General features: G+C 45.7%; 1 protein-coding gene across 5 annotated transcripts in view; it reads left to right on the top strand.

Moving 5' to 3' along the window:
- The window catches only part of ARHGEF6 (Rac/Cdc42 guanine nucleotide exchange factor 6), a 117,675-nt gene that overhangs the window by 32,100 nt on the left and 73,067 nt on the right, over nucleotides 1-12,508 (top strand). For all 5 annotated transcript variants that reach the window (XM_072626562.1, XM_072626563.1, XM_072626561.1 and 2 more), the window contains one exon: nucleotides 11,615-11,685. In XM_072626562.1, coding sequence (XP_072482663.1) covers nucleotides 11,615-11,685 — 71 coding nt within the window. The remainder of the gene's footprint in view (nucleotides 1-11,614; nucleotides 11,686-12,508) is intronic.

The following is a 12,508-nucleotide window of genomic DNA, read 5'->3' as shown; positions in this document are numbered from 1 at the left end:
TAAACACTACTATTAATGATGATAATATGTGCTGATAGAATAATGATGGTGATGATAGTAATAGTAATATGTGTTTGTCCTTGGTTGCCGAAGAAGACCATGCCATCAGAGGAATAATGACATGACTTGCACTTGACTTTGTTTTGAGTGAGGGAGGGCTGTGCAGGTCACCAGCCTTACTTCTCCTCCAGAGTCATCTGAATCCAGTGATTCATCAGGATGACTGGAGATGACCCAGGATGAGGCAATTGGGGTTAAGTGAGGATGAGGATGATGCTAATGATAGCTAACATTTCATGAGGGCTTTCAAGTTCACCAAATGTTTTACAAGCATTATCTTAATTTGCTTTGAATATGAACAGAGTTCAGAACTCACTGAGGGTAGTCTCTAAGCCAGACTGTGTCTGTCATTCAGAGACCAGCCTAGCTAAGCCCAGAGAGCTTCTGCAGCAGCTTGGCCATGGGATGAGGAGTTTTTCATCATTAGCAACTCTCATTATGCAGTAGAATGGAAGGGTTGCAATCTGTTGGGTTGGAGCAGCATGTACCCATAAGGATATAATCTCAGATCCCTGGAGTATTGAGATTAGATATGTTCTCCTGTTTCTACCTCAGGTGTGCTGTAGCAAAAAGTTAGGCATTCAGAGAGGCAATTAAAGGGTGGAAGTGAAACTGGAGGGAAATCCCTAATGGAGTGCCACAAGGCTCTCTTCTGTCCAGCATCACCAATGGACCAGTCTAATGAGATGAAATTGAATATTGATAAATGTTAGACATGAGCCCAGGGTTTGGTGGACCATATGTTCAGTATGAATTAATGATGTGAAGTGGCTGCCAGAGGCTACATTAACAGAAGGGTAGTGTCCAGAATGACAGAGGTAATAGTTTATGCCACTCTTTCTTGGCCAGGCCACTGGGTTCAGTTCTGGGTGCCATGTTCTAGAAAGACAAAGACTGAGTGACAAAGTGGAGTTTGGAGGGTTCATGGAGGGGTGGATTGAGTTCTGCTCTTGGAGTTAGGAAGTTCTGGGTTCAAATCCTCAGACACTAACTATCCATATGACTCTGGGCCCTGAGACAGCCTCTGATACCCTAACTGATATTTTGGGATTTTCTGAGTTTGCTGCCAAGAACCCAAGGTAACTTGCAGAAGACATCATTGGAGTGCCACAAGCCCCTGACTTGTTGGCATGCTGATTACCTGGAGAGTGACTCTTAGAGAGTCAGTGCCCAGGCTACAGGAAGGTCATAGTGATGGTGTGTGTCTAGGGCAGAACTCAAACCCAGCTCCTTGGCCTCTCCCCTCCACCTCCTCTCCATCATGGATGATGGCAGCAACAGCCAGAAGAATTGTTCTGCTCCTTTAAGGGAACTTTGGAGCCCAGTCAGATACTCACCTGGAAAGAGATCGAACATAATTGCCCTGACTTTGAGGAGGCAGAAGGCCTTTCTGACCTTTAGTGTGGCTCAGGTTCCCATCATACACATACTGCACCCTGTTAGCCCAGAAGTTATATCACCTTTGGTTTTCTTTTAGCAGGAGGCTTAATTCAGAGAAGCCATTTGTCAGAGGTGGTGATTGATTGGAGCAGAACAAGGAGCCATCTTACCTGACAAATGTTTCTGAAGCACCTACTGTGTGTCAGGAAATTGTACTGGATCCTGGAGCTACAGAAACGAACAAACAAAGCAGTCCCTGCCCTGAGGAGCTTATGTTCTGCCAGCTATAGTCCTGGCATCTGAAGGTCAAGGTCATTGCAAACTGGAAAGCACTAATTCCCCATTATTGGGGGCCATATTGCCCACCTACTTCCCACAAGAACCTCACAGTCTGCCCCCTGGAACCCTGCTAGACTCTGAGAGGTGAGCCCAGAACCAGGCTCCCCACCTCACTTCTATAAAGCCATTCCTGACTTCCCTGATTAGAATGGAAACTCCTAGAGTAGAGAGAATTTTTTTGTTTGTATTTGTAGCCCTAGTATTTAGCGCAGTGCCTAACACACAGTAAGTGCTTAATAAATGCACACTCGATTTATCTTTATTATCCATCTGTCTCTCTTTTTGCTACCAACCTACTTATCTAAATGTTAGTTATTATTACTCAGCACCATACTTTAGATGTTTTGATCTTTTCTTGAATAATAACTAGAGGACAATAATATCTTCTGTGATATGTTTGCCAAGTCTGGTGCCAGGATTTCATGGTGATATCGATCTGTTATAAAAATTGCTACTGTTTCTTGCGATCCCCTTGGCAACCTTACATAGATGGTTTCAGATGAATACTTGGCACGCCATGTTGTCCTGGTCTTTCCTCTCTCCCTCCCATGTTGCAGAAGCTTCATTCGCAAGCTCAGGACTTTTTCAGGAAATGCCAATGATGATGGAGGAGGGGGGAGAGGAATGGGGGATGAGAATTCCATTGGGGGAAAGGACTTGTTTGACGAATTTTTTGAGATGTTCCGAGTGACATCAGTACTGAAGCATGTCTTCCAAGGTGAATGAATGGCCTGTTCTGTGAGTGAGGGAATGAGGCCCTGCAGTGTTTCTGAGGGCCTGGCAGTAAATGCAAGGATTGTTTGTAAAAGCTATTGGAATAGAATTGCATTTGCCCCTATTCTTGACCAGTAGGTGCTCAGTCATCCCCACTGACTGGTAGCAGATGGCTTGTACGGGACAACCCTGTGTGTGGTTTAGCAACATGCAGGTGTTAAGATGGTGGCTGCGCTGGAGAATTACTGTGATCTGATGGCCCCCCCCCCCCCCCCCCCCCCCCCGCATTCCCCCTCCGCCTTTGCCTGGGCCTTAGCCTGAGGAGAAGAGTGAGCTGGTCAAGTGGGTGCTCAGCAGCTGGGCCAAAAGGGAGGGGGAGGAAAGATAGTAAAAGAAGGGGAGGCAGGAGCTGACCCCAGAGTTTGTTGTTACTCTGCAGCACTGGGCTTGCCATCTGGGGCCTTTGGTTCAGCTCAGCAGCTTTTCTCTGAGTTCCTGCTGAGCACGGTGCTAGGCACCATGGCAGGGATAGCTTCCCCCACCCCAGCTACCCATTGGTAGCTCAGCTAAATTCAGTAAACGTTTCTGAAGCCCCTTACTGTGTGCAGAGCACTGTGTTTGGTTCTGGCAGGGGTATAGTTGGGGAGAAGGACTAAAAAGCTGAACTCCCATGAGCCGTCCCCTGCCCCTAGGGAGCTAATAGGGGTAATTGCTCATGATTGTGTAGCGATTTCTTCCCAATAACTCTTGGAAAGTAGATAATGCAAGGATTATTGTCCCTGTTTTACAAGTGAGGAAACTGAGGCTCAGAGTCAAAGGCAGGATTTGAATTCCGATCAAGTCTAGTACTGTATCTATTAGGGATCACCGCCTCTTAATATCAGAGTAGTGGTATAAGACACCAGAGTAGACAACTCTAAGACAAAATCGTGTCTCCTACTGAATGCTAAGTACATTATGAAGTTTGAGGGAGGAGAGGTCACTCCTTCCTGCTGTGTTTATGGCTCAGGGATGAGGACTGGCAGAAGAGTTATGATATACAGTGAGTGGTTCATTGCCTGATGTGCCCAAGAAATCCCTCTTGAATTCTCTCTCATCCTCAACCTCCTGCCAGCCTCCAGCCTCTAGGCCCACTCCCCTCAACCAAAACAGCAAGGCCCTGGCTAGGACTGGCTAACTTCAGGGGCCATATCTTTCTGAGTTTCATGTTACCCAGAGACAGTGTGGCTCAGTGGGTAGAATACTGGGTTTGGAGTCAGGAAACTGGGTTCAAGTCTTGTTTCTGTTACCTATACTAGCTGTGAGATTCTGACAACTCACTTTAGTTCTCTAGACCTCAGTTTTCTCATCTGTAAAATGGGAATAATACTTGTGGTACCTGCCTCATAAGGTTGTTGTGAGGATCAAAGTAGAGAGAATGTATGGCAGATGCTCTGCAAATCTTAAAGCTCTTTAGAGTTATTATTATCCCTTCATATAGGAAATTTTCTTGTGCTTCCTTGTGTTGTTTTTCCTTATTATATATGAGCATACCCCCAGAGGAGCCCTGATGATTAAAAGTCTCCTTGGAAAACTGACCTTTTGCCCTTTGACTGATACTCTAGGTCCTTTCTTAGGTCTCCAATCAGGAACCCAAATCCTACTGCTGGCTTGCAGTGGGTAACCCTATAAGCCTGGAAGTGTCACCTCTGAAGGGCTCAGCACAGCAGATGCTGTCTTCCCCCCTGGGCTGATGAATGGGCAAATCCTTCCTTTGTGTCTGTTAAAAAGGAGCAGCTCCCCTCCCCCCAAGCCCAGGCTGCAGATCTTTGTACCTCCTAGTGGGGCACATTTTTCCTCCTAGGATCCCAGCCTTTTTGGAGAGGCCTCTAGGAATAGGGCTTGGGCTCCCACCGAGGCCTTTGTCTGCTCCGGTCTCCCCGCCAGGGCCCTCCCTCTTCTCTGCCCAGCCAGGAGGAGATACCATCCAGAATATTACAGACATGCACAGAGGGGATGGACTTGATTCTTTTGGTGCCACTGGTCCCACCACACACACATACCCACACGCACACACACCTTGAATCATATTCTAAGTGCCAAGGACTGTTAAGTCTGCAGTAAAATACATATATAGCTAAGATTCAGCATGTAGGAAAGTAAAGGTTGGTGGGAATTTTCAAAATTGCACACTCTTTCAGTTCTTTCTGAGCTAGGTTAATTACCATATTATTAGCATTATTAATAGCGAGCATTTCTATGGGGCTTTACACTTTGCAAAGTGCTTTATTCTATTATCCCCATTTTACAGATGATGATGATGATGAGAGCTGACATTTTTATGGGGACACACCAGAGAAAGAAATGGAAAACCACTCCAGTATCTGTGCCAAGAAAACCCCATGGACACCATGGTCCACAGGGTCATGCCAGACATGATTGAAAGACTAAGCAATATATAGCACTTACTAAGGGCCAGGCGCTGTGCCAAATGCTTTACAAGTATTATCTCATTTGATCCTCACAACAACCCTGGGAGGGAAGTGCTCTTATTATTTCCATTTTTACAGATGGGGAAACTGAGGCAGACAGAGGTTAAAATGACTTATCCGGGGTCACACAGTTAGGAATTGTCTTCCTGACTCCAGGTTTGGGGTTCTATCCACTGCCATTTAGCTGCCTCGTATTTTGGTATCAGTCAAGAGTGAATACTGTATCTGTATTCTGATGGATTAGGTTTCTTCCATCTACTTTCCAGCAGGGAAGAAAAAAGATAGTGATAGAAAGGCCTGGCCAGGACTTTGCAGTGCAGTGAGAGAGTGTTGGCTTGGGACTCAAGGAGCCCTGGGTCTGAATACTCCCTCCGACCTTCCTAGCCGTGTGATCCTGAGCATGTCATCTAACTTCTGCACAACTCAGTTTCCTCATCTGGAAAATGAGGAGGCTGATCAATGAATGCCCGTAGTAGCTGCCTCACCGGGTTGTTGGAAGGTTCAAATGTCATCGTCATGTACTGGAAAATCTCAGGATGCCCATCGGTACCTTCTCAAACTGCGATTATATATGTAAAGCACTTTGCAAACTCTCAGAAGTTGTGTAAATGTCAGGTATCATTCAATCTTCTGGCAGAGCATAAAGGCCACGGTACTAGGAAGCGGCTCTTAGGAAAGCCTAACAATCCTTTGGGCAGCATTCGTGTAGGGGCCATTCCCACACCTCCTAGGGCTACAAATCCTCAGCAGAATGACATTTGATGTGCAAGAGGCAAAAGGAATCACTCTTCCCTGGATTATTTTGGGGCAGATAAATGGGAGAGGAATGAAATTGGTGCTGATTGACTGCTCCACCTTCTGCCTCATGAAGCCTCCTCTGATACAGCCCAAGCCAGAGCAGGAATCTCTCCTGCCTCTCTGTTCTACCCTGTCTTCTGTCCCTTAACCCATCCTGACTGGGATCATACTTATCCAGCTCTGCGTTTTAGCTCCTACTTGTAAGCTTGCTGGGGTCAGAGACTGGCTTTTTTTCTTTTTCTGTTTGTATCCCCAGAGCTTAGCACAATGTTCAGCATGCATTAAGTGCTTGATAAAGGCTTTTTTGTTTGTTTGTCAGAAAGGAAATGTAGACATCAACGAAATGGGTTATTTTGACAGTTAATGAAGTGGTAAAATGGACCACTCTTGTCTGTGAGGCCCAGTGCCTGGCATTGGAGTTAGTCAGTAAACATGCATTAAGCACCTACTATGTGCAGGTTTACAAAAAGATACTCTTGCCCCAAGGAGCTTGTAAGCGGGTGGGGGAGACAGCAAGCAAACTAACTGATACAAACAAGTCACAACAAAGAGAAGTGGGAAATGATTAAAAGAGAGAAGGCTTTGGTGAAGGCTTCCTGGAGAAGATAGGGATTTGGGTCTTAAAGGAAGCTAGGGAGGTCAGGAATCAGAGGGATCTAGGCCTGAGGGCCTGCCAGAGATGAGGCTTGATAAATGCTGGCTGAATGAACTAATTGAAAGGCAGATGTGGTGCTGGACTGTAGGAGGCCCTTATCCCAGGAACAGCCTACCTAAGTTGGGGCAGGCTTGTTCCTATGCTAGGCCCCGGGTGATGCATTTGTATCCTCCAGAGCCACTGCTTGGTGGAGGGGTTTCCACTCTGCCCTCCTGCTTGTCGATGTGTGGTGTGATGAAATGGGTGCTTGGATGGCTTTGGGATTACTTTCCCCACTGGTCATCGTTTTTTTGTAAGCTAGACTTGGAATTCTGCTCCCAGTTTGGTATTTCGACTGTTTGTTTGCAGTCCCCATGGGTATAGGCCATATTGATTTCATGCCCAGAGCTGCTACTCAAGTCCCAAAGTGTCCTCGGCGCCCTCTAATCATGGAGCAGGCAGCAGGAATCCATGTTAAGGGTTGAGGTGGGGGTGGGGAGGGAGAGAGGAGAATGAAAGTCTATTGGGGAAGGAGCTTTTGCACTGGGTCTCAGGAAGTTTTCTGATGGCTATTTCTACTGGTTGTTTTGCCTCTGCTTTCCACTTTTGGCTGTATTTTCCCTGAAGCAGATGAACTGATGAATTTCTGTGTCCCGTAGATGTGATCTGGAAGGAGTGTTTGTGTGTATGCATGTGTACACGTGTGTACCAGAGTGCTCATGCAAACATGCATAGGACCTCCCAGTTCTCACTTAATAACCCTTTGCAGTGATATGATTTTCATTCCCTCCCTGGATCTTCACCTATTCTTTCCCTCCATGCTGCCCAGGTCGTGCCACACTGTGGCACTCAATACCACGTGGAAGTTGAGCACCAGTACATTTCTTTTGATTTGCCTTTTGTTAATTGTGTCACTATATTACTCAAATCCTTCAGTGGCTCCCTCTTGCCACTAGGATAAAATAAAAAGTTTTCAATTTGACATTTCAGGTCCTTCCTAGTCTGGTTGCCACCTCTTTTTCTGGCCCTTATTTTGTATGATTTTTTAGGCTCTGTGTTCTAGACAAAATGTTCCCTGGCTCTGCCTCTTATGAACTCTGTGACCTTGGGCAAGTTACTTCCTCTCCCTGGGCCTCTATTTCCCTAGCTATAAAATGAAGGGGTTGGGTTATCTGGTCCCTATGGTCCCTTCCAGCTCTAAATCAATAATCCATGATCAACATTCTGTCTTCTACTTTTTCATTTGCACAGGCCCTCCCCCATGCCTGGACCACCCTCTCTCCTCATCTTTGAATTTCCACATTTTCATCTTCCTTCTAGGTATGGCTCAGATACCACTTCCTCCAGGAAACCTTTCTTTATTTCCTTCCCTCAGTTAATGGTGTTCCTTCTTTCTTCAGATTGCCTTACATCTTACTTAAATACATATCCACATATCCCCTACTTGACATGCTAGCTCCAGAGGCAGGGACCCTGTCATTTTTCAGCTTTATATCCCTAGTACTTAGCTCAGTGCCTTGTACATAGGTGCTTAATAAGTGTTTGGCTCATTGAATTGACTGGTTTCCAATCTGTTCTTCTATGTCTGTCTGCTACCCACTGTTTGCATGCTTTTCTGCCCATGTCTGCTACTGCTCCCTGATGTAAACCACAGGTCCTCTGTAAGGACCTTTAAGAACAGGACTCTTTTCTGCATTATTTTTTGTTCCCTAGAACCCCAAGTCCTGGGGCAATGTTGAGGCAGGGGCCAGAGGTGACAGAGTGGACACGACTGGCCGTACTCACCAAAAGCAGGTCTTAGGAAACCCTAAACACAGTGTGAAACAGGCTCATCTAGGGAGAGGGGTGGTGATGGCCCACACAGCTCTAGAGAGCAGTGGATCCGGGTAGATAGCTAACATTTCTATGTCGTTTACTATGTGCCAGACACTGTGTTAATCCTCACAACGCTGTCACAGACCCTGAGAGGAAGGTGCTGTTATTATCCCCATTTTACAGATGAGGAAACTGTGACAAAAGAGGTTCCATGACTTGTTCAGGGACACAGCAGCTAGTAAGCCTCTGAGCCTGAATTTGAACTCAGGTCTTCCAGACTCCAGGCCCAGTACTCTATCCACTGCAGCGCTACCTTGCTGCAAGCTGTCAGAAGTAGGTGTGGAGTAGGGAGTGATGAAGGAGACAAGTTATCATGTGATGTAACAAAAAGAGGCCCAGATTCTTGGAGTCCAAAGACCTGGGATCTCGCCCTAGCCCTGCCATTTACTCATTTTCTGTCATTGGGCTGGTCCCTACTCCTCTCTGGGCCTCTGTTTCCTCATCAGAAAGACGAAGGGCTGACCCATAAGGCCTTATCCAGCTCGAACATTTCACCATCTCATTCTGTGGTCTGTGGTCTCAGTAGGGTGGTTGTGTGGTGTTGTTATCCTCATGTTATAGGTGAGGAAACTGAGGCTTGCTCACAAAGTGTCAGAGGCAGAATTTGAACCTAGCTGTTTCTGGCTTCAGACCCGGTGCTCTGTCCGTCACACCTTGCTGTGCTCAGCATTTTGTACAAAGCATAACTGTCTGTTTCTCTGTTGGGTGCTTAGAACTCTTCATAGTCTTACCTATCCTAAAAGTCTTTATACTTCTCCCTCTACATGTTTCAAGTCCATTAGTCTACACAATACTCCCATCTCCCCCCTCTATGCCTTTGTCCTGGCTGTGCCCCACATCTGGAATACTCTGCCCTCTCATCTCCCACCTTCCTTTCTGCAGGAGAACTTTCTCGTGTCTCCATCTTCCAATGTCTTCCCCTCTAAGCCTACTCTGTCTGGATGTGCCTAGTTATTTACTTGTGTCCACCATTAGAACGTGAGTTCCTTGAGGGCAGAGGCTGTATTTTGGCCTTTCTTCACATCCTCAGTGCAGAGCACAATGGCTGACACATATTAAATGCTTAATAGATGCTTGTTGATTCAACTGACATTCCTTCCCATCTTCCCCTTCTCTCCTGGGCCACAGGCTTGTTATTGCAGCTGTTTCCTCCTCTGGGGACTGGTTTTGGTGGTATACTCTGAGGGTCTTGTATTGACCGGAAGGTGCAGAGAGGAGAGAACATGATCCTAGATTAGATCATGTTGCCAACAAAAAGCTATGAATGAATGAAACCTACTTGGTGACCCTTGAGAAAAATCGGGCCAATGTGAATCCAGTAGGCAGCAGGAGATGAGGCAAGGTTAGGAAGCAGTTTGTTAGAAAACGGTTTAGAGTATTTGCTGAGCAGCAAGCTCAGTCTGTGGTTATGGTGGGTATAGTGAGGTCCTCCGATATTCTGCCTTCATCAGCCTATGTCTGGAGTATTGACTTTAGTTCTGGCTGCCACATTTTAGGAAGAACATTGATAAGCTGGAGGGATTCCACAAGATGGCATTCAACTTGGCAAAGGGCCCTGATTCTGGGCCTTTTGAGAATAGGTCAAAAGAACTGGGGATGTTTAGCCTAAAGACTCAGGGGATATGAGAGCTGCCTTCAAGTGTTGGAGAGGCTGCCCCGTAGCCAAGGGATTTCACTCATTCTCTCCAGTTCCAGAGGGAAGAAGCAGAATCAGTGGGTGGAGGCCATAAGAGACAAAGCTTTCCCACCAATGAGGGCCTGCCCCAAGTGGCATTCACTGCTCCCTCCATCAGGCCTAGGCTGGATGCCCACTTGTCCGCTACATGGAAGAGGGCATTTTTCTCAATGCAGGACTTGGATCTGATGGTTGTTGAGGTCTGTTCTGAATCTGTGATTCTGTGAGATGCTTCAAGAGTTCACCTGTGAGTAGGAGATCCTTAGAGTAACAGGGGAAAATTCAAGGCAGGATAATTGGAGAAGCCTCAGCGTTCATCTGCCATAACTGTCCCCTCTGCAAGGAAATAGCTCTTTTGAAAGGGGCAGGACTTTGTGTTTGAGAAGCAAAGGGACCAGTTAGTGAGTTGGGCAAGTGGAAATTGGCATGTGTGTAAGCCTTAGCACAACCTTCCATAGGGGTTCTTCTCTTCAAGGAAGGTACTTTGTGGGCCCAGGAGTTGTTTGAGTTTTTGTTGGCAAGTGTCCGTTGTATCAAAATGTCTCTATAAACCCCCCCACCCCCCACCCTTGCCCTGTGGAAAAAAAGAAGAAAAAAAAGAAATGGAAATGAATTTCATAGGAGTAAAGTTTAACTTTGTTCAAAAAAAGTATGTATTCCAGAGACCATTCCAAATGACATATGAATATCCTAAGTAAAGGAGAGTGCTTTCTTCATTTTAGACCCATGAATACGTTCTCAGTGAGTTACAGATCCAGGTCTCACCAGGCTGACGACTGGAAAGGGCCGTTTATTATCACTCTTGTTATTTCTGTAGCTTTATGTAAACCCGTTTTGGAGAGGAAGAGTGGTGTAGGTAGAGATCTGTACTGGAAGTCAGGAAGACCCGGCTTCAAGCCCTGCATTGACCACTCAGTTGATGTGCTATTATATGTAAGTCTCTTAGTTTCTCTGGGCATCAAATGCTCTGAGAAAGCACCAGGAAGAGACAGAATTGTTGAGACTCAAAGGAACAAAGAGGTTTCAAGAAACAAGGTGGCCAGAATTCCTTTTCTGTTGATGTTTTTCCTGTTAACCCAGGAGAGACAACCCTGGACCTGAGCACAAGAAGTCCAGCTCTAGTGAACTGGGGTGGGGATGGGGTGCAAGGGATGAATGAACAAGATTATCTCCCTGTCACTATTGGTTGGTGATTTGCATTGGAGGGAGTTGTCCACAACTGTGATATCTCAGGTCCCTGAGACATTGCTGGGGATCTCGATGGAAAATAATAAAGAATAACTCCACTTCTAATGTTTTTGCTTCTCTTGTACATTTCATTTGAATGGAATTGAGAGACTGTATATCTGCTACCATTGAAAGTTGTGAGCTTGGAGTCAGGAAATCTGGGATTCTAGTTCCAGCTCTGCCACTAACTAGTTGTAGGACTAACTAGTTGTAGACAACTCTCTTGACCTCCAACACGAAGGCCTCATTCCTGGATGAGTTCACTAAGGTCTTTTCCAGTGTTCTAATTCTCTGATTTAATAAAGTTAGGGTTAGGCTTCCTTAAGAATGTCTATTTCTGATTGATCACTCTAGACGTCAACCTTTTATAGCCTCTCAATGAATTTAATGATGTACAAGGATTGTGTCACTCCATTAATCATTTCAATGTATTTTTCACAGAGAAACCTGCCTCCCCAAAGACTGTAAAAGGACTCGACACTCTTCAGCTTACCAAGAATTACTACAGTGTGGTGAGTCTTCAAACGTTCAATTAATATGTGCCTGTAATCTAATCTGTGTAAATCAAATGGTCCCAGTAGTGGACTGCATGTTTTGTCCAAGGACCAGCCCATTGAATTCGGAGAGATTCATCGCCAGGTTGACTGCAGGGGGATGGCTCCTCTCTCTGTAACCCTTCGGTCACTCATTAGGCCTCTACTTCTGAAACCAAGGCAGTCCCCCTTCTTCTCTCCCTAACTTTGATCTACCCTTCCCCTGTCTCTCTTGTCTTATTTCTTTCTGCTTAGCAGATCTTACCTGGAAGCAAATGCTCCATAGGAGCATGTTGTAATTATAATTATAGTCTTATTCTGAGCCCCAAAATGAGGTCGAGAGAATGACCAAAGAGGCAGGTGCAGAAGAGAGGGTCCAAGAGCACTTGGAATATTTGAGAACGATAAGAGAGCCCCAGCTACTGGGGGAAGAATTCGCTATTGGGCAAAAACTGCCAGGAAAACTAGATATCCATGTGGCTGAAAGTAGGGTTAGAGCAACATTGAACACCATATACCATGATAATCTCCAAATTGGTACATGACTTATACATAAAGGATGATACCATAAGTTAGGGGACCAAGGAAGAAATTACCCTTAGGATCTATGGCTAGAGGAATGATTCATGACAAAACAAGGGATAGAGAAGATTGTAGAACACAAAGTGTGTACTTTGGATTACATGAAATTAGAATTGTTTTGGCACACAAATAGTGAAGCTAAGACTTAAAGAGAAGCAGGTGACTGGAAAGCTTAGGAGGTCTACGAATTGAGGATTGGCTGAACAAATGATGGCACAGG

This window comes from Notamacropus eugenii, chromosome X (genome assembly GCF_028372415.1).
Source record: "Notamacropus eugenii isolate mMacEug1 chromosome X, mMacEug1.pri_v2, whole genome shotgun sequence".
NCBI classification, from domain to species: Eukaryota; Metazoa; Chordata; class Mammalia; order Diprotodontia; family Macropodidae; genus Notamacropus; species Notamacropus eugenii.
This window is presented reverse-complemented; position numbering and strand designations above follow the sequence as displayed.